We start from the raw sequence: 21,019 nt of genomic DNA on the forward strand, positions 1-21,019 counted from the left end.
CTGAAACAGGCTCCAGGCTCTGAGCTGGCAGTCAGCACAGAGCCCGACGCGGGGCTCGAACCCACGAACCGCGAGATCATGACCCAAGCGAAAGTCGGACGCTTAACCGACTAAGCCACCCAGGCGCCCCAAAAACTTTTTTTTAAATAGATAAAAATAATCCTCGAACCACTGGACATGAGGGAAGACAGAACTCTCCTCCGTCTCCTATCTTACTAAGGCATGCCCATCTGGGTTGTAGAAGTCCAGGGTGCCACACAAGGGGGAAGCCTCCCATAATGACTAATGAAGGTGTCCTTAACTCTGTTTCCAGTCTTCACCTACTTAATCTTGTTTTCTGTTAAGGTTGAAACCTGACATAAGAACCTGGGTATTTGGTATGTGTCGGGTTGTGAATTTAGACACCATGTATGACCATAAAGCAGGGCAACTTTGCTTCTTCTGTCCCCTTTTGTCAAAGAGTGAGAGGTTCTCAAAGTAGATCCCATGGGGTACAAAGCAGAGTGAACATCTGGAAGCCCCAGGCAGCTTTTCCATGTGTTTAAATGCACACAGCTCTTCTCGGCGTTTGCTCCCTGGAGCATGTCTTAAGTGGGAAGAAAAGTACCTCTGAACAGCTTGACGTTACCTACATTACCATAGGTTAATGACACGGACTCTCTTAAATACATGTTTTTCACAATTTATCAGGTAAAGCCTGTGAATAAACCTTTTATAGGCTTTCCTTTAGGCTGGGTATTCATTAATCAGTTAGTTGTTAAAAACCTAACCTCATGATGTACTTGCCTGGTGACAGTTCTTACAACATCTTGGATATTTTCTGCCTTTTATTAAAAGTAAAATTATTGGGGAGGGTGGTAAAATTACATGTTAGCTGAGAATCTTTTAGTTTGTAGCAGCATACATTCTCATTTATTTAAATATATAGAAAATTAATATCATGATGTCTTATTAGCTTAATGGTGTTATTTGTGTTTATTGTGCTGGAGGCATAACTTCCTGACGGCTGTAGGATCAGAATTCAGTATACATACATACATACATTTGCTGAAGAAATGTCATGTTTTTTTATCATACTGGTGTTTCAAAGCAGCTTATAAATTTAACTGTGCATTAGAATCCAAAGTAAGGGAGCTCCTGGGTGGCTCAGTCAGTTAAGCGTCCGACTTTGGCTCAGGTCATGATCTCACAGTTCGTGGGTTCGAGCCCTGTGTCAGGCTCTGTGCTGACAGCTCAGAGCCTGGAGCCTGCTTCAGATTCTGTGTCTCCCTCTCTCTCTGACCCTCCCCTGCTCGTGCTGTCTCTCTCTCTCAGAAATAAATTTTTAAAAAACATTAATTTTTTTTTTTTAATTTCCTTAATTTGAGGGCGCCTGAGTGGTTTGTTCAGTCAGTTGAGCATCCGGATCTTGATTTTAGCTCAGGTCATGATCTCATGGTTTGTGGGACCGAGCCCCAAATGCTTGGGATTCTCTCTTCCTCTCTCTCCCTTCCTTTCCCCAGCTCACACATGTGTTCTCACTCTCTCAAAATATATAAATAAACTTTAAAAATTTTTCCTTAATTCATATTATGACATTTATTTGAATTGAAAAATACATTTTGGGACTGAAAGTAAGTTAGTTTTGGCTGCCTGATTTGAATAAACTTAATCTCTAGCTATAAGATTTTGATGAAAATATATTTAAAGCATACAGAAGAGTTAAATTTTTTTTCAAAAATTAGATAACAAAGATGTAATGAAATGAGTAATATTTCAATTTGCCTATGGCTGAGTATTGAACTAAAAAAGACACCTGTAGGCTAACAAGGAGCAAGAATAATTAAAAGTGGGGCACCTCGATGGCTCAGTCAGTCAGTAGAGCATCTGACATCAGCTCAGGTCACGGACTCACCATTCGTGAGTTCGAGCCCCACCTCAGGCTCCTCACTAACAGCAAGGAGCCTCCTTTAGATTCTTTGTTTTTGTTTCCCTCTCTGCCCTTCCCCTGCACGTGTGCGCTCACTCGCTCGCTCTCTCTCTCTCTCTCTCTCTCTCAAAAATAAACCTTAAAAAGAGAGAATGTGTTAAGTGAGCAACTGTGGGTACATACTTTTATAGTGTATTTTTATTTTAATTATTATAAAAGCATTGGTTTGTTTTCTAATCTATAATAAAAAAGGAGTAGCAGAAAAGAACTAATTTGGACAAAGACCGTGAAGGACTGATTGCATAAGGAGAAGTTACCCTGAGAGAGTTTCCTCAAGAAGGCGACACTGAGCCATGTGGTAATGACGAATATAGACCATGAATTAGAGTGTGTGGCAAAGAAAGTAATTCTTCCAGAGACAGATAAGGTAGGCCAAGGATTGGATTTGTAGGAGTTAAGATAGGTGAAAAGGTTGATGTACTGGGGAGATAAATCCTTGGGAGAGTAAGGGGCATGTCTTATTTCGCTCTTCCCAAAGCTTGCCACAAATGAGGCGTTCTGTATGTGTGCATGGAACTGAATTAAAGGATTATTTGATTTGAGTTCAGGCTCTGGTGGTGAGCTGGAGAATTACACGGAGGCCACTCGGTGGACTGAGGAAGTTTGATTTTGGTTAAATAACAAGTACAAAGAAGTCTGGGCTTGCAGATACCGTAGAGGTTACGAGCCATGCCAGTTGCTACAGGACATGGAAAGAAGACCCAGAATTACGTACAACCTTACATTGATTCTTCCTCTCCTGGTTTTAGGGTTGGAGAAAGAACCTTTGAAGGCAGTTTTATCTCCTGTTCTCTTCACACCCGTCTGTGTTTCCTTACCAAACTCTGTGATTCAGTTGTGATGCTACCATGTTTTAGGGATGTGTGATCCCCAAGGTTTTAATGAGGAAGGTGCCCACTTGACTTGAGGGTCAGATGGAACTGCTCAAACTGTCCCCTCTCCTAAGATGTAAAACTCTTACTAATTTTCTATGCTTTGTGTGTCACAAAAGGACTCTAAGCAGCTGAAGTTAGGGTTAATTCATTGTGAGTTCTAAAGAAATTTCAGAGCAACTTTTTTTTTAATATTTTATTTATTTTTTTAGAGAGACAGTTTAAACAGGGAAGGGACAGAGAAAGAGGGAGAGACAGAACCCAAAGACAGGCTCCAGACTCTGAGCTGTCAGCACAGAGCCCGATGCGGGGCTCCAACCCACCAACCATGAGATAATGACCTGAGCCGAAGTCGGACGTTCAACCATCTGAGCCACCCAGGCTCCCCAGAGCAACTTTAAAGAAAAAGAATACGGAAGGCATGAGCAGAGAAGGGGCAGAGAGAGAGAGGGAGACACGGGATCTGAAGCAGGATCCCAGGCTCTGAGCTGTCGGCACAGAGCCTGATGGGGGCCTTGAACCCACCGACCGTGAGATCATGACCTGAGCTGAAGTCGGATGCTCAACCATCTGAGCCACCCAGGCGCCCCAGAGCAACTTTAAAGAAAAAGAATATGGAAGGAATAGTTCTTTATCTTCTAATTAATCCTCATGCTCTTCTTTCTGATCTTCACCAGAATCCTGGGTTACCTTCAAAAGCTCTTCCTCCATGATTAGAACGAAGCTTTTGCATAGCCTGAAACCCCAAGCACCCTGGGCCGGTTTTCTCTGTCAAAGGCAGAGGTGTTACTTCCCCCAAACACAACCCGCTTAGGCCATTAAAGCTTCTGTCAGAGAAACCCGTGTTCCTCCAGTCTCATTTCATTCCAGCTACATGGGAAAAAAAGAAAATGCCTTAAACTCTTCTTTTAAAAAAATCATTTAATTTGAGGGGCGCCTGGGTGGCTCAGTCGGTTAAGTGCCCGACTTCAGCTCAGGCCATGATCTCACGGTCGGTGGGTTTGATACCCACATCGGGCTCTGTGCTGACAGCTCAGAGCCTGGATCCTGTTTCAGATCCTGTGTCTCCCTCTCTCTCTGCCCCTTCCCTGCTCATGCTGTCTTTCAAAAAAAAAAAAGTTAAAAAAAAAATCATTTAATTTGAAACATCTCCAGTTTATTCCAGGAATTTCTGCTCCCTGCCCCACACCCTCCACATAATCACATGGACTAGTAAAGTCACTTACAAGCAATGTGAAGGAATAGTGTTCTTTATATTAATAGCAACATTTTGAACATAGGTTAAGGTGTTAGGAGTGATTTGAACTTGGGGTGCCTGGGTGGCTCAGTCAGTTAAGTCTCTGACTTCGGCTCAGGTCATGGCCTCACAGTTCGTGGGTTCAAGCCCCATGTTGGGCTCTGTGCTGACAGCTAGCTCAGCCTGGAGCCTGTTTCAGATTCTGTGTCTCCCTCTCTCTCTGTCCCTCCCCTGCTCACGCTCTCTGTGTCTCTCTCTCAGAAATAAATAAAACATTTAAAAAAATTAAAAAAAAAAAAGGAATGATTTGAACTTGATTTATTATGCCTTTTTAAAGCTATCTCTGACAACTCAGAGAAGCACAGGGAGAACACATGACCTGGGCCCTCATGGGATTTGGATGCGTGGAACCCCAGGGCCACTGAGGCATCACCAGGTGGTCACAGCCAAGTGGGTATAGTGTGGAGTCTGGCCGGCCAGAGTGACACATCTTCTTGACTAAGAGTAGATGAACTTTTTACATGGGATGGCCCTTCTCCACTACCCGTGGTCCATCCTCATTTTTACTGTGGTTATGCATTGTTCTTCCCCACTTCTGTTTCATTTATTTCAGTGCTTTATTTTATGTTAAGTACATTCTGACCCACAGTGGATGGGGGGTACCCATGAGACCCTATCAGCAAGCATCTCAGACTGGACCTCACCTGTCCAGTCCTGTGCAGGTGACATTGCCCACCGACACTCCCAGCAGCAGTGTGACACCCAAGGCTTATGTGGAGCTCCTGGCAAAGTAAACTCAGAACCTCTCCATCATTGCCTTTTTTTTTTTTTTTTTTTGTAATCTTTATTTATTTTTGAAAGAAAGAGAGAGAGAAACAGAGGTGTGAGCAGGGGAAAGCAGAGAGAGGGAGACACAGAATCGGAAGCAGGCTCCAGGCTCTGAGCTGTCAGCCCAGAGCCCGATGCAGGGCTCAAATTCAAAGACCGCGAGATCATGACCTGAGCTGAAGTCAGACGCTTAACTGACTGAGCCACCCAGGCGCCCCTGTCATTGCCTCTGTGAGCTGTGGAGTCTTCGTCACTGCATAAAGATTTCTTTCAAAGTGATCTCTTAGATTCTGCCTTGACCTCCATGTATCTCATTCTTCCACGGCCAGTTCTTTTTCTAAGGTACAAACTTAGTTCTCTTTTTCTCTCACTTGTTAAAAAACTTCTTTATCTCCTGATTTGGAGAAAAAAGGCCCAGAATCCTCAGCCTGATACATAAAGACCCTACACAACACAACTCCTCATTTCTTTGCCCCCACCTCCTGCCACTATGCCCCATTTCCTCCACTGAGCACCCGAGTCACACCGAGCTCCTCACCATTCCCTAAATGTCACCTGATTGTCATCCATCAAAGCTTTGTACTTGGTATCCTTGGCTTATATACCTGCCAACGGTCTTAAATCAAATGTCCCTTCTGTAAAAGCCTTTCCTCCCCCAGACACCCTCACCACACCTCATGACTATTGTTACCATGTTAGTTTGATGTGTGGAGATATTACTGAGTTAACGAAGCTGTCTGGCACAAGTTTTAGCTGAATGAGTAAGTAAAGACACAGGTACACTGACATGGCCTTAATTAGATTTCATTCATACACATTTTCATACCTTAACAAAGAGTTCTTGCTTTTTTTGCCTTTTATTTTGGGTTTTTTTTGTTTTTTTTGTTTTTTTTTTTTAGTAAGCAAGAGTCATGATGAGCATTTTGAAATCTGTTTGTTTGGTTTTTTTTTTTTCAATTTTTTTTTAAATGTTTGTTTTAGGAGGGGGACAGAGAGAGATGGGGAGACAGAGAATCTGAAGCAGGCTCTGTGCTTTTGGTGCAAAGCCTGATGTGGGGCTTGAACCTATAAACTGTGAAATCATGAGCTGAGGCAAGTCCGAATCTCAACCCACTGAGCCACCCAGATGCCCCAAAAATTTGTTTCTCAGTGTAGAAACTTGTGGATTCGTCTTTAAATGACAAAGGAAGCTCTTCATGGGTTCTACCTCAAATCTCTTGATTACTGATACTAGAAATTTATAGAAAAATGTAAAAACGTGATTCTGTGTTTTAGGCTTCAGCTCTGGCGGCATGGACTATGGCATGGTTGGTGGGAAGGAGGCTGGAACAGAGTCTCGCTTTAAACAGTGGACCTCCATGATGGAGGGACTGCCCTCTGTGGCCACACAGGAAGCCAATATGCACAAAAATGGTAAGAGCAAGCACAGCATTATGAGTTAAGAGGTGTTCAGCCCTCAGAGGCCTTGTGACATATACAATTATTTTAAAGCACAAATCTTTAGCTTTTTCGTAGTCTCTTGATCCACCCCCCCCAAATCCTGTGATCACCTATGACAGGAACATTGGGGTTGTATATATTTCAAATTATACAAAACTTAAAATGCCAGTTGTAATTGAGGGGAGCAAAATTTCCCAACTGTACTTGGATTAAGAGTAGTAGCAGTGAACTTCAGTACCCGTGGATAAAACATGGGTACCCTAATATAGTACTCTAATATATTGGCTGAGAGAACAGAACCCGTTTTTTTGAAGTATGAGAAATCATAACAAATATATATCGTGTTGGTTTTGTGGACCCTTTAATCCCCAAAAGATGGCTAATAGAAGAGTACATGAAATTTGAACTTTCCACAAAGCTTTCTTGTTCTCTCTGAATTACTGTGTCTGCAAGATAGCAGTTAAGAGCATCGTGGGCTTTGGTTGTGAATTGTGGGCCCTTTCATCCTTGTCGTTCTCTGTAAATACTTCTCCATTTCCCTGTAAAATGGATAAAAGGTCTTAGGCCTTTGTTTCATTCAATGTTTATTTCATTTGACAGTAATTTACCTGGACTCACTGTAGCCTTGAGAGCCAAGAATAAACAGGTGTTAGGCTGGACTTGCTGCCGTCCCCAGGCAAGCCTCAGCCCCATCAGTGTGAAAACTTCCAGGGTTCCTTTGTAAACCACTCTTTAATGTGTCTACCCCAGAGGTGGTAAAAGGGCCCCATGGAGCTTTCCCTTGCTATCCCTAAGCATTATCATTTATTTCATGCCATGAAATCAAGAATGATTTACTGAAACTATAAAATCTGTTTCTGGACTGAATAATTCAAGCCCAGCATCTGTAGCTTTTGGGACTTAACCCTGCTTCCTTAGGCTGATGATTCATCAGGTCCCTTTGTCCCCAAAGACATGTATGATAATAAATACAAGTGCTATGTAAAAGGGTATCTTGAAGCTAAAGTATCCACTTGCCTTTTCAGAGCTTCTAGATAATGTTTTCCCCATTTCCGTAGCAATCCCCAAGGTAATCAAGCTCTTCATTTTCTGCGATTCACTGTAATGTGCCCTTGAGTCAGATTTCTGTCAGTGGCTCCAAAAAAGCAAATGATTTCTTTGCTGAGCTTGGAAGGTGGTTTTGATAATACTCTTATTGGGCCAGACCAGGCAGATTGCTTTAATCAGTATTTACACAATATGTTAATACATCATCCTGGAAATAATTTTATCTGTTTATAAACAGCATCCTAAGGGTAGATCAAGTGACACAATGTGAATTTCATTTGAAAAGCATGTGAGATTCATTTGAGAAATAAATAGGGTGGCCAAGAACTTTATTTAAAGTGAAGCCCATTTTTTGTTAGGTTAAGGGAATTTGAAGCTTTTAAGGTTTTTTTTCCTGCCTCATAGCATATAAAATGCATAAAAAGGGCACAGACAGAACTGCTGAAAAGCTCTCAAAAAAGCAGTTACAAAGGATCGACTGTCCTTCATGTGTGGGGCCGTGGTCTCTGAGCTGCAGGGCTCCCTGCTGATCTTGTGCTGGCAGAGACCCTAGGTGGGAATTCCATCTCATTGCTTTGGAATTCAGAGCGATGGCGGAAGCTTTTCTCTGCAGTGGACTCCCTCTATTTACACGGTTTCTTCCAGCTAACCGAGGTCGGATCAGCACCGAAGAACTTGGGTGGATGGTGTCGGGAAAGTATAGTGAAAACACTTCTTGGGCACTGCAGATGGTGTGGTGTTTTCCCTATTATTCTTGAGTCATCAGTATAGAAACTGGGGATAATGGTATGATTTGTAGTCGGTCAGATTGTCATTAATTTCAAGACCATGGAATTTTAAAACTGAAAGGAAAATTGAAGAATGAGTGGGCCTTAATGAGAACCCGAGAAGCTCAGAGAGGTGAAATGAATCGTTCCTAGCCATCCTACGTATGAACTATATGCTGGCTCTCCAGCGCGACCTCTTGTTCCAGAACTTTTTTATAACTGCATAGTCAGAATACTGTTTTTGCTGGGTGTGAATCAGTTTCCTCTCTCTCCTCAGGCGCTATCGTGGCCCCTGGTAAGACTCGAGGAGGGTCCCCGTACAACCAGTTTGATATCATCCCGAGTGACACACTGGGTGGCCATACGGGTCCTGCTGGTGATAGCTGGTTACCTGCCAAATCTCCACCAACAAATAAAATCGGAAGTAAATCCAGCAATGCCAGTTGGCCTCCAGGTACGGTGCACAAAATGCTTTTTCTGTGTATCATTTGTCTCTAATTCTTAATTTCAGGTTTTGAACAGATTGCTTTTGCCAGTTCCTCAGGCACTTTGTTTTTTCGTTCGAATTAATTGTCTGATAAAAGCAAGGTATGTGCTATGCCGTGGGAGAGTGGGGTCTCTGCTCCTTAAAGTTCAGTCGGGAAGGTGAGGTGTGGACACTGATCACCTACAGGGCAAGGAACTGTGAAGAATACTGTACAGATACAGATAAGCTGAAAGGAGTCAGAGGAGTGGAAACTGGGATCAGAGAAGGTGGTGCTGGAGCCAGACTTGGGATTCATCCATGCACAGGATGCCTTGTAACGTGGGTTCTTCTGAAATGTCCATTCAATCGACTCATTTATTCATTAAGCAAGTATTTATCTTCAGTTAGGTTCCAGATATGCAGTAGTAATACAATGAGACTATTTTGTCACGTTTTCCCTTCTCTTTTTAAGTAATCTATTTTCATTGTAGAGAAAAATTTAATTTAGTAAGTCAAAAATTAAAAATTGGTATATGTCTTTCTAAACCTCTTCCTGTACTAGAATATTTGTGATATGAATATGTGCAGTTTCATTCCACCGAAGAAGGCTCATGTAATGCATACTGTTTGTGTATTACACTGTATTGCTCTCCATCATGATTGGGAAAACAAGTTTGTTAATCCCATCACATAACTTTAAATATGATTTAAATTAACCAATTACAAAAATTATAGGGGTGCCTGGGTGGCTCAGTCGGTTAAGCATTCAACTTCAGCTCAGGTCATGATCTCTCAGTTCATGAGTTCAAGCCCTGCATCGGGCTCCATGCTGACAGCTCAGAGCCTGGAGCCCCGCTCATGCTTTGCTTGCTCCTCTCTCCCTCTCTCTCTCAAAAATAAGTAAACATTTAAATATGTAATAAAAATAATTATACATATTTAGAGCTTTCTCACGATAAGCCACATTATTCCTGCTCTTTCTCCCTGGATGTTCCACAAAGTCATAGTCATTTGTATTCTATTTTCTTTTGTTCATCTGAGCCCATTTCCAGTGGGATAAATGGGAGAAGTCACTTATTTCCAATGCAGATTTTCTCCCAGTTTGTGTCCTGGATGTCTGGACAGTTCTCTTGAGCACCAGATTACTTACTCCTGGCCTCACTGCTCTTGGGCCCAAACTGCCCTGGAAGCAGGAAGAGCAGCGACCGGGCCAGGTACTGATGGGCTCCGGCTCACAGACGCAGAGACACCGAGAAAGTCAGCAAGCTTGATAACACAGAGGTGCTGCTGGCACAGTATATGTTCAGGCTAAGATTGTGATTTTTAATTTTATGATAAATGTTTGTGATAAAATAGCTTCAGTAGTCTGCCTTCCACAGATCTATTTCTTGTTTCAAAAACTAACTTGAGGGGCACCTGGATGGCTCTGTCGGTTGAGTGTCCAACTTCGGCTCAGGTCATGATCTCACTTGTGGGTTCGAGCCCCATGTCATGCTCTCTGCTGTTGGCTCAGCCTGGAGCCTACTTCGTTTTCTCTGTCTGCCTCTCCCCTGCTCACACACTGTCTCTCTGTCTCAAAATAAATAAATGTTAAAAAAAAAAAAAATTTTTTTTNAAGAATACTGTACAGATACAGATAAGCTGAAAGGAGTCAGAGGAGTGGAAACTGGGATCAGAGAAGGTGGTGCTGGAGCCAGACTTGGGATTCATCCATGCACAGGATGCCTTGTAACGTGGGTTCTTCTGAAATGTCCATTCAATCGACTCATTTATTCATTAAGCAAGTATTTATCTTCAGTTAGGTTCCAGATATGCAGTAGTAATACAATGAGACTATTTTGTCACGTTTTCCCTTCTCTTTTTAAGTAATCTATTTTCATTGTAGAGAAAAATTTAATTTAGTAAGTCAAAAATTAAAAATTGGTATATGTCTTTCTAAACCTCTTCCTGTACTAGAATATTTGTGATATGAATATGTGCAGTTTCATTCCACCGAAGAAGGCTCATGTAATGCATACTGTTTGTGTATTACACTGTATTGCTCTCCATCATGATTGGGAAAACAAGTTTGTTAATCCCATCACATAACTTTAAATATGATTTAAATTAACCAATTAAAAAAATTATAGGGGCGCCTGGGTGGCTCAGTCGGTTAAGCATTCAACTTCAGCTCAGGTCATGATCTCTCAGTTCATGAGTTCAAGCCCTGCATCGGGCTCCATGCTGACAGCTCAGAGCCTGGAGCCCCGCTCATGCTTTGCTTGCTCCTCTCTCCCTCTCTCTCTCAAAAATAAGTAAACATTTAAATATGTAATAAAAATAATTATACATATTTAGAGCTTTCTCACGATAAGCCACATTATTCCTGCTCTTTCTCCCTGGATGTTCCACAAAGTCATAGTCATTTGTATTCTATTTTCTTTTGTTCATCTGAGCCCATTTCCAGTGGGATAAATGGGAGAAGTCACTTATTTCCAATGCAGATTTTCTCCCAGTTTGTGTCCTGGATGTCTGGACAGTTCTCTTGAGCACCAGATTACTTACTCCTGGCCTCACTGCTCTTGGGCCCAAACTGCCCTGGAAGCAGGAAGAGCAGCGACCGGGCCAGGTACTGATGGGCTCCGGCTCACAGACGCAGAGACACCGAGAAAGTCAGCAAGCTTGATAACACAGAGGTGCTGCTGGCACAGTATATGTTCAGGCTAAGATTGTGATTTTTAATTTTATGATAAATGTTTGTGATAAAATAGCTTCAGTAGTCTGCCTTCCACAGATCTATTTCTTGTTTCAAAAACTAACTTGAGGGGCACCTGGATGGCTCTGTCGGTTGAGTGTCCAACTTCGGCTCAGGTCATGATCTCACTTGTGGGTTCGAGCCCCATGTCATGCTCTCTGCTGTTGGCTCAGCCTGGAGCCTACTTCGTTTTCTCTGTCTGCCTCTCCCCTGCTCACACACTGTCTCTCTGTCTCAAAATAAATAAATGTTAAAAAAAAAAAAAATTTTTTTTTTAAACTAACTTGATTCTTTTTTTTTTTTTTTTAAATAACCTCCTACCTCTAATATTGCTTCTCCTTGTTTCAGAATTCCAACCAGGAGTGCCATGGAAAGGTATCCAAAACATTGACCCTGAATCTGACCCCTATGTCACCCCAGGAAGTGTGCTGGGGGGTACAGCCACATCTCCCATTGTAGATACTGACCACCAACTTCTGCGGGATAACACCACAGGTAAATGAGTGAGGCATCCTTGGTGTTCGTTCAGAACATTTCATATTTGTCAATCTGTGCCTTCATTTGTACCTGCTAATCTAGTAATTTAACCAGAAAACATAAAAATGTATAGCTTTTCAGGGTTTTTTTAAGATGTATTTTAATCTTCCATGGAAGGTTGAGTCAAATACCTAAGGTTGCACTGGCTATACTGATACCTGTCTTCCATCTTGTTCCTCCTGTGTCACCCAAAGGGTCTAATTCTTCCCTCAACACCTCGCTGCCTTCACCTGGTGCCTGGCCCTACAGTGCCTCTGACAACTCCTTTACCAACGTTCATAGCACTTCAGGTACAAGTATGACCTGTTTGTTTCCCTTTGGCTAGCACTTTGCCATCAGGTTCCCTTTTACAAAGGAAATGGGCAGTTATTTCTTACGGAACACTCCGGCAGAAGTTGAATAGCGAGGGCAGCATAAATGCAAGCACGCTTCTTGTACTGGCCACGTTCTCAGGGAGCCTCTAGTCACAGAGACTGGATGAGACATGTGGCTTTAGGACAAGGCAGATGGTGACATCATTGCAGGGAGCTTGTGAGCATCGAGAGGGAGGAGGTCAAATCTTTGTGCCATAAGTGCTTTTCTTTAACCAGTCTGCCAAAGGAATCCTGGGCCATGAGGAAAAGCAAGGAAGTCCAGCATGTTATTCCTGAGCAACCAATTCTAGCTTGCTTTTCTTTAAAAAAAAAAAAAAAAAAAAAAAAANAAAAAAAAAAGAGGCCCTTAATTAATTCTACTAACAACATTTGTTGAGTTCCTTGTATTGTTTTTTTTTCCCCAAGACAATAAGGAATGAAAACTTAATGGATATAATAAAACCTTTGAAGTCATTCACTCAACGCGAGGCCTTATAGATTGGTAGAGAAAGTATTTGTAATTGGCACCTTGGTCTTGCAAAAGTTAGACCTCGTGCCATCAAAGTCCTTAAGGCTTCTGTTCTGTGTCGGGCAAAAGCAAGTGAAACAAATCCTCAGCTACTTTCTAAGACATGGTTGTTGAATGGCCTCACAGATTGTCTTTTCTTCCTTTTCCTTCCACTTCTGTGTCATATCAACAGGGTCACAATAATCTGTCATTTGAATGTTCCTGCAGACTAGGCCACATGCTGAGCCTTCAGCATGAATTCTTCCCCCACCGTCACCAAAGTCTGTGAGGAGGTCCTGGTCTTCTCCCCATCTTGTAGATGAAGACACTCAGTCTCAAAGAACTGATGTAGGACGCCTGGGTGGCTCAGTCAGTTAAGCGTCTGACTCTTGGTTTTGAGATCTCACAGTTTGTGGGATTGAGCCCCGTGTCTGGCTGTGCTGACAGTGTGTAGCCTGCTTGGGATTCTCTCTCTGCCCCCTTACCCTGCTCGTGCATGCTCTCTCTGTCTTAAAACAACAACAACGATGACAAGAAAGAGCTGGTGTAATTTGCCTCAGGTCTGAGCGCGTGTGTAAAGGAGCCAGCTCAGAAATCTGTTTCTAACCACTACCCCACATTATTCTTTGGGGGGCTTTTTTCTTTACATGTCAAAACTGATTTTTCACTCCTCTCATTCCAGTAACCATCCATATCTTTAGTTGAACCATTTTATCTTTTGTCTACAGTAGGGCGTTCACCTGAGAGATGACCCAAGAATCACCCCAGACTTGTCTAAGCTGAATGTGTACTTCTCTGCCCCTCTTCCACATTGTCTTTCCTCCTTAACTAAGTGTTTGGTTTTTTTTTAATGATGCTTCCAGCATCAGTGGGTCGCAAAGTTTCCAGATTTTTCTCACTTGCTGCCTGAGTCCAAGCGGTGAGGGTGTCTCCCAGGGGATGTATTCCGCAGCCAGATCTACTGCAAGAACCCTGGGTAGCTTCCTCGTCAGCCTCCACCCTACCTTTCTGGCCTTCTGTACCTCTCTGCCCCTGTGCAGTGGTATTCGGCCAAAACCAAGGAGAAATATATTTGGTACAGATATTTAAATGGGATATCCGTCTATATTCTCCTGCCTCTCTGAGCCCATCCATTTCTTTCTTTTTTTTTTTTTTTTAATGTTTCTTTTTGAGAGTGAGAGCATGAGCAGGGAAGGGGCAGAGAAAGGGGGGGCGGGGGAGAGAGAGAATCCCAAGCAGGCTCCACGCTGTCAGCAGCAGAGTCTGATGTGGGGCTCAGTCCCACAAACCATGAGATCATGACCTGAGCTGAAATCAAAAGCTGGACATGTAACCGACTAAGCCACCCAAGCACCTAAGCCCATCCATTTATGTAAATTTTTCCAGACTAGTCTTGCAAAGCCTCTGATGATGGCCAGACGGTGTCTTCTCCTCAGTGTATTGAACATATGTGACAATGCCTGCAGCTACCAATTCTGTTATTCACCTTTTCTGTCTTCTCATGTGAATTTGAAGTTCTTGAGAATAACTTTATATTACCCAGAGCAATGATTTAAAGTATAATAAGCCCTTAGCAAATATTTGTTGATTTTTCTTTTCTTTTTTTTTTTCCAAAATCTGTTTGAATGTTGGCTGGCTCAGACAGTAGAACATGTGACTCTTGATCTCAGAGTTGTAAGTTTGAGCCCCACGTTGGGTGCAGACATTACTTAAAAATTAAAAAAAATTTTTTTCAATGAATGTTGATAGCTTAATCACGATCCAGAAAATTAGAAGTTTCTAATGTACTTTCTTTCCATTCAGCAAGTGAGCATTTATAGAATAGTTTTTCTAAGGTAAGATTAATGGTTTTAGGAAAACCTCCCTTGAATGAATCTTCCCTTTCAGGTTATGTCTGGCTAAGAAAGTAATAGAGAATTAGTTACCACGAAATCTTTAGTTCACGTGTTGTCGATTCAGAGTAATAGTCGTTGAAAATTTTATATTTAGTGTTATTTTATATTGCTACTCTCAAAATGTGTACTTACTATTTTTAGAATATTATTTATATGTATACACAAAATTTATGCAAACTGGCAAAAGCGACCCATCTAACCTTATTCCTTCCTTAATTTTGTCTTCTTCGTAGCAAAGTTCCCTGATTATAAATCAACATGGTCCCCAGATCCCATAGGACACAACCCCACTCATCTCTCCAACAAGATGTGGAAAAACCATATTTCCTCAAGGAACACTACACCGCTGCCCCGCCCACCTCCTGGTCTGAGCAACGCCAAACCATCATCTCCCTGGAGCAGCACAGCACCCCGATCGGTCAGGGGGTGGGGGACACAGCAGGACTCACGGCTTGCCTCGGGTGAGAGGGACCCGCCTAAAGGAGCATCATGGTTCAAACACAGGGGACTTGTGTTAACACAAAAAAGACACATGCTGAAGGCTTCACAAGAGAGGAAATCACGGTTGTCTGACAGAGGAGAGTATCTCTTGAGTGGAAAATTGCCGTTCAGTCTAGGGCAGAGGTAGCCAAGAACTCACAAGGGACAGATGAAGGGAAAATGACAACCAGCCGCGTGAGAACATTAGGAGGAAACTGGCCTTACGAGTGAGGTGTGGGAGCGCACAGGGTTACGAGGTCCAGGGGACGAGAAGCCGGCCATTGAGTGACAGGATGAAAGAAGTTAGAGGGAGGTTGTAAAAGAGAAGACCGTTTTTAAAAGGGAAGAAGATGCGCGGGGCCTGTGTGAAAACGTTTTCTCGTCACGGCTTTCTGAGTTTTTTTTATTGCTCTTCCTAATTTTCTTCTTCTGGTTGCTTACAGCCTCTACCTGGAGTGATGGTGGTTCAGTTCGTCCCAGTTACTGGCTGGTTCTTCACAATCTCACTCCACAGGTAACCATGCTTCCTCGTGATTTTCAAGACAGGATCTGACTGTATTAAGAACGGGAAACTCAGGTGTGAAATGTCGGCAGATAAGAAAGCTCATTAATTTCCTGCTTGCTACTAAGAGGTGCAGCATGCACGGGTGGCCTCCCCACCCGAGGCTCGAAGCCTACTCCTGAATGGGGATTGTTGGCCCAACAAGGCGTGGGGCTCCGTATCAAACATTTTTATGCTTCATAATTAACCATCCATCTCTGCAGTAGAAGAAATCTGTCAGTTTCATAGCTTAAATGCCACATGGGTGCTTTCAATTTTCCATCTGTTACTCTCTTCTTTGTAGATGGCATTACTAATTTGCTCTCTTCAGAATATGCCCTCTGGGTTGTTTTTCCAATGATGGGTTTCTTTTGCCCCAAGCCACTCTGTCACCTCATTTGCTTGATAACTGACATACTTGCAGCAGTATTATGTTGAACACCCAAATGAGATTAAATGAATCCACTGAAACTGAGCCCCTGACCTTCATTTGGACTTGACAGCACAACCTTTACAACACCTTGTTAAAAGGAGTCAGTTATGCCTCCCTCCATCTGACACACAGAATGAATTGTCTAGCATTTAATTCATAACTGGATTCATGCACAGTTTAGTAAGCCAGCATTTTCTAGAGTGTTCCCATGGGATGTTAATAGGTCTCCGGCCTAATATGTTTGGAGCATGTACTTGATTAAACAACATTAAGCAGGTTTCTTCACTGTGAGACTTCTTGGACTCTTGAATATGCTAATGTGTATTATGCTCCTCTGTGGAGAAATACAGCTTCTCCTAAACTTACTGCCCAGTGAGCCTGTTCATGGAAGCTGTTTGTGGGGAGTGAGTCCAGGGTTTGTGTTTAGGGTACGTGTGGAGAAAGGTAGTTTCATAAATACAGTTAACATGAGAAAGAGTCCGGGTTGGCTCTTAATCGCCACATCAACTCAGCTAAAGCCTCAGGTGGTTCTTTTAGCTATGAACCAGGTGTAGCATATATGCCTCATTAGAACATGACAACATTCTAAAGTTGTCACACAGCGTGGTGGCTATGTGGTGAGGACAGAGAGGCCATAAAGGCTACACTGTGATGAAAGGAACTTGGACGAGCTAGCTGGTTGCTCACTTCTGTTTTATCCTGTGAAAAATAGTAAGTACATGTGAGTATGTACGTAATAGGAATCTAGGAGTTAACTGTGTTTGTATTAGAAAGAACTGATGAATTTCAAAACTCAAAACTACCGAATAGACTAATCTCGACCACAGCTTAGAAGATGGTTATAAGGGCAAATCTTTGGAACCTGGACAAATGTACTTTGCATCACCTAAAATCTGTTTAGAGGGCATCTGTCCTGAAAGGCCCCTTGTGACCCACATGAACCTGCTCATAGAGTTGATTTCCATTTTCTGTAAAGAACTGCGGTGATGCTACCCGTTTCCATCCTGCAGCGTTTCCATGGTGAAACCACACAATGTTTCCACTGCCCCTGCCGGTAGCACCATTTTTGAAGGCTGTTCCGATAGTAATCTGTTTCCCTTCCAAATAAACGAACCGAGTGTTGGACTGAGCAGCCTATCTAAACCTAGTTAAGATCTCAATACAAGTACATTAATCAGAGTGAATAAGTGTGTCTGTTCATCCAAGTCCTGAGTGAGAGAGACGGTCTCGAGTCAGTGAACACCTTGAGAGTCTGGCTAACGTGAGGCTGAGGGCGGCAGAGTTCACAGAGAAGCAGCAGAAAGGCTTGCCCTGAGATGGCCAGTGCAGGGTTCCAAGGACAGCTGTGCTGTCTGTGAGCTCGGTCAGCCAGCAGCATTCTCGTCAGCGTGTGGGGCGCCTGGGGGGCTCAGTCAGTTAAGCGTCCGACTTCAGCTCAGGTCATGATCTCATGGTTCGCGGGTTCGAGTCCCGCACTGGGCTCTGCACTGGCAGTGTGGAGCCTGCTTGGGATTCTCTCTCTCCCTCTCTCTCCCTCTCCCACTCACACTTTTTCTCTCTCTCTCTCTCAAAATAAATAAATACAGTTTTTAAAAAAATTTAAAAACCACTAAACTGTCAAGGGGGTCAGCAGGGCTTTCCTTGTGTGTGTCCTCCTTTAGCTGTCTGTGAGATTATTAACTGGGGGAGTGGAGAATAGTTCAAATATGATGTTAGTAATGATGTTGAGAACTTGGCGTGTTGTCTTAAGTTCCTATTCAGGTGCCATCCTATTTCTGCTTTCTAAAGGCTCTGACAAGTCAACACATATTCATGTGTTTATCTCTTAAAAACAGACTACAAGTTGAATCGTATGATTTGTCTTGAGCTGTGTTTTTACAAACTTTTTTATTTGCAATATGGGCACTTTGGATCTCATCCCAGTGCTTTGAATTAACTTAAAATTTGCCTTTAAGACCTCTATTCAGTGCACTCTTCCCTGCTTTGAGTTCTTCCTTCCTTTCTCCAAAACTTAGTGCAGATGTCCTCATTTACAAACCAGAGCCCTTCTCCTCATATGCAAGAAAGGCCACTTGACTTCTTTTCACACTCTGCCTCCAGTGTTTAGCCTCATGAATGTCATTACTCCTTAGATTGATGGGTCAACGTTGAGAACCATCTGCATGCAGCATGGCCCACTGCTGACATTCCATCTGAACCTAACCCAGGGCACCGCCCTGATCCGATACAGCACCAAACAGGAGGCGGCCAAGGCCCAAACTGCACTGCACATGTGAGTACCCATCCTACACTCACTGAGACAAACACGCATGAAGATGCACACGTGAGTATTCTGGCACCTGCTTCGTTAGGCAAAGATGCATGAGACCATGCACAAAAACAGCATCGTGGCATAAGCGCCTGCTTGGTACTGAGGTCACTCATCTTCTCCGCCTCCCTAAGCGTGGATTGCCCTGTGTATCTGTGCAGGCCAAGAATCCGAATTCCAAAAGTAAAGAATTTCTGAAGTCCTGAAGCAGTGAGTACATTTTAATACGTAAAACAAAGCCAGTGTTGAGGAGAATGTGAAACATTGTGGGTGCCACCACTTTCTGTAGTAGAGTTTAGTCACTTACTTTGTTGTCTTTGTTGGTGAAGATGAAACACTGTGGCTTGGTGGGAGGCAGGGGTTTTGTCGTAAGTAGGTGGGACTGGCTCGCACTTTGACTGTCCCCAGTCCCAACTGCTGTCCAACTGGGAGCCAGGAAAGAGCTGGCTCTTTGGCTGCAGGTGCCCCAGCAGAAAGCTGCAAACAGAACCAGCAAGCGGTGGTGACTCTCAGACAGGGAGCCCGGCCCTGGGACAGAGCGGTGGCACTTCCAGATGCCTGAGGCCGGGTCACCTTGATGTTTTGCGATGTGACCTTTTACCTCCCATAGGGAAAAGAGAGGTGACAGTTTTCTCAACATACAAATTCCATATCCCAAAGGATATCGATACATGGTACCCCCTAGTAGTCTTTGGAGGCCCTGAGATTTAGTTCCCCTTACTGCTTTAGAACAGTATTTCTCAGTCAGCCAGTCTGGTTAAAATGCAGGTGTTGATCCCGTAGGCCTGGGGTGGGGCCTGTGACTCTGCAGTTTAGAAGGCTTCCAGGGGATGCGGAAGCTGCTGGCCAAAGACGCACACGTTGAACATCGAGGACTTGGGGACCCGAAAGCCTCAGTCCCTACAGATGCTTTAGGATTTCCCTCAGATCCACAGCTCTCTCCCTCCCCTTCGTTCTAGGTGTGTGTTGGGAAACACTACCATCCTGGCTGAGTTTGCCACCGATGATGAAGTCAGCCGCTTTCTGGCACAAGCTCAGCCCCCTACACCTGCAGCAACCCCAAGTGCACCCGCCGCAGGTTGGCAGTCGCTGGAGACCGGCCAGACCCAGTCAGATCCCGTCGGACCTGCTCTGAATCTTTTCGGTGGGTCCACAGGGCTCGGGCAGTGGAGCAGCAGTGCTGGCGGCGGCAGCGGGGCCGATCTTGCTGGCGCTTCGTTGTGGGGGCCCCCAAACTATTCTTCTAGCTTGTGGGGAGTCCCGACCGTGGAAGATCCCCATAGGATGGGCAGCCCTGCTCCCTTACTACCTGGTGACCTTCTGGGAGGAGGGTCGGATTCAATCTGAACTTAGAACTTTCAACTCTGACCTCGTGACCTTTTTTGGAACAGCAGCAGCACTAACTTGACCTTTTCGTTTTTTTTTTCAACTTGCAATAAATACATTTTTAAAAGGAAAAAAGAAAACGGAGAGAGAAAAAAAAAAAAGGTGGGTCATTGACAGACTGTCTGAGCACATAGTTGCCTCCCTTATAACTTCAGTTTTTTCGTTTGGAATATGAATCCAAAAAGAGAACATATCACTCTTGAAATACTTGAATCATGAACGCCAACCTAGAAAGACAATGTGAAGCAAGTACACATACCATTTAAATTTAAACACAAAAAAATTAAAAAAATTAGTTTCTAGTTTTTCACTTTTTTCATGTTATATGGAAGTTGTTGCTAAGAAACATATATACTGAAAAAAAATAGCTTTTTAACTTTGTTTGCACTGGGTGTGTTTCCGTCCTTAGGTCTACCACGTTTGGGAGGGAGGGGAATTCAAAAGAATTGTTGGGGTGGGGGGGGGAAGACTTGACGGAGCNATACCAGTGTGTTCTGGCACATGTAACTGCCCAGGCATGCTCGTTCTGGTATGTGTGTGCACGTGTGTTCATGTGCATTTGCGTGCATCCTTCTCTGTCTCTGTGTGCGCGTGTGCCCGTGTCTTCCTCCCCTCCCTGACCCGGTCTCTCCGAACGCTGCGTTGCTAACAGTCTGCAGGCTGGCTGGCCGGCCATCTGCTTTTTATTTTTTATTATTATTTTTTTTTTTTTTTTAACTATGAGAACACACAAGCACGGGGAGCCACTGCTTACTTAAAGCAACTCCGTTGGGCTGCATTAAGATGAACAGAGTGCTTTTTAATGATTAAAGCAGGGAGCTCCTTTGCATTTGCAAATCAGCCCGAGCAGAGTTTTCTCTTGCTTTTCTTTTCGACCTAGCAGTAGAGCGGAGCACTGCCAAGTCCCAAAAAAGTAGGAGAGCAGGAGGTACCTCTTGGAGCAACCGTGTGTTTTATTTATTTATGGTTTTTTAAAGTAAGTGGCCACCAGGCACATCGGAATATCTGTTAAGTTTCACGCAGGCCTTTCCTTTTCGTTAGTTTGAACGGGAACAGACAATGAGAGAGTTTTTACTTCCGTGGTGTCTCAAAAGCAGAAAAACCACGTTTCCCTCTTTCTTGTTGTAATCAGGTGTGAGGAACTCATCAGAGAGTCAGGTAATGCCGAATTGGTTCTCTTTTTCATTTTATGAAAACGGAAACACACAAGTTGTGAGC

General features: G+C 43.5%; 1 protein-coding gene across 7 annotated transcripts in view; it reads left to right on the top strand.

The window, feature by feature from the left end:
• Window positions 1-20,226, top strand: part of TNRC6B (trinucleotide repeat containing adaptor 6B) — a 243,249-nt gene extending 223,023 nt beyond the window's left edge. For all 7 annotated transcript variants that reach the window (XM_077757919.1, XM_077757920.1, XM_077757925.1 and 4 more), the window contains 8 exons: window positions 6,182-6,319; window positions 8,438-8,614; window positions 11,709-11,855; window positions 12,092-12,187; window positions 14,887-15,114; window positions 15,577-15,647; window positions 18,240-18,379; window positions 19,375-20,226. In XM_077757919.1, the coding sequence (XP_077614045.1) occupies window positions 6,182-6,319; window positions 8,438-8,614; window positions 11,709-11,855; window positions 12,092-12,187; window positions 14,887-15,114; window positions 15,577-15,647; window positions 18,240-18,379; window positions 19,375-19,762 (1,385 nt within the window). In that variant the 3' untranslated portion in view covers window positions 19,763-20,226. The remainder of the gene's footprint in view (window positions 1-6,181; window positions 6,320-8,437; window positions 8,615-11,708; window positions 11,856-12,091; window positions 12,188-14,886; window positions 15,115-15,576; window positions 15,648-18,239; window positions 18,380-19,374) is intronic.
• Window positions 20,227-21,019: the final 793 nt, after the last annotated feature.

The sequence above is a fragment of the Crocuta crocuta genome, unplaced genomic scaffold (assembly GCF_008692635.1).
Source record: "Crocuta crocuta isolate KB4526 unplaced genomic scaffold, BGI_CrCroc_1.0 scaffold143, whole genome shotgun sequence".
NCBI classification, from domain to species: domain Eukaryota; kingdom Metazoa; phylum Chordata; class Mammalia; order Carnivora; family Hyaenidae; genus Crocuta; species Crocuta crocuta.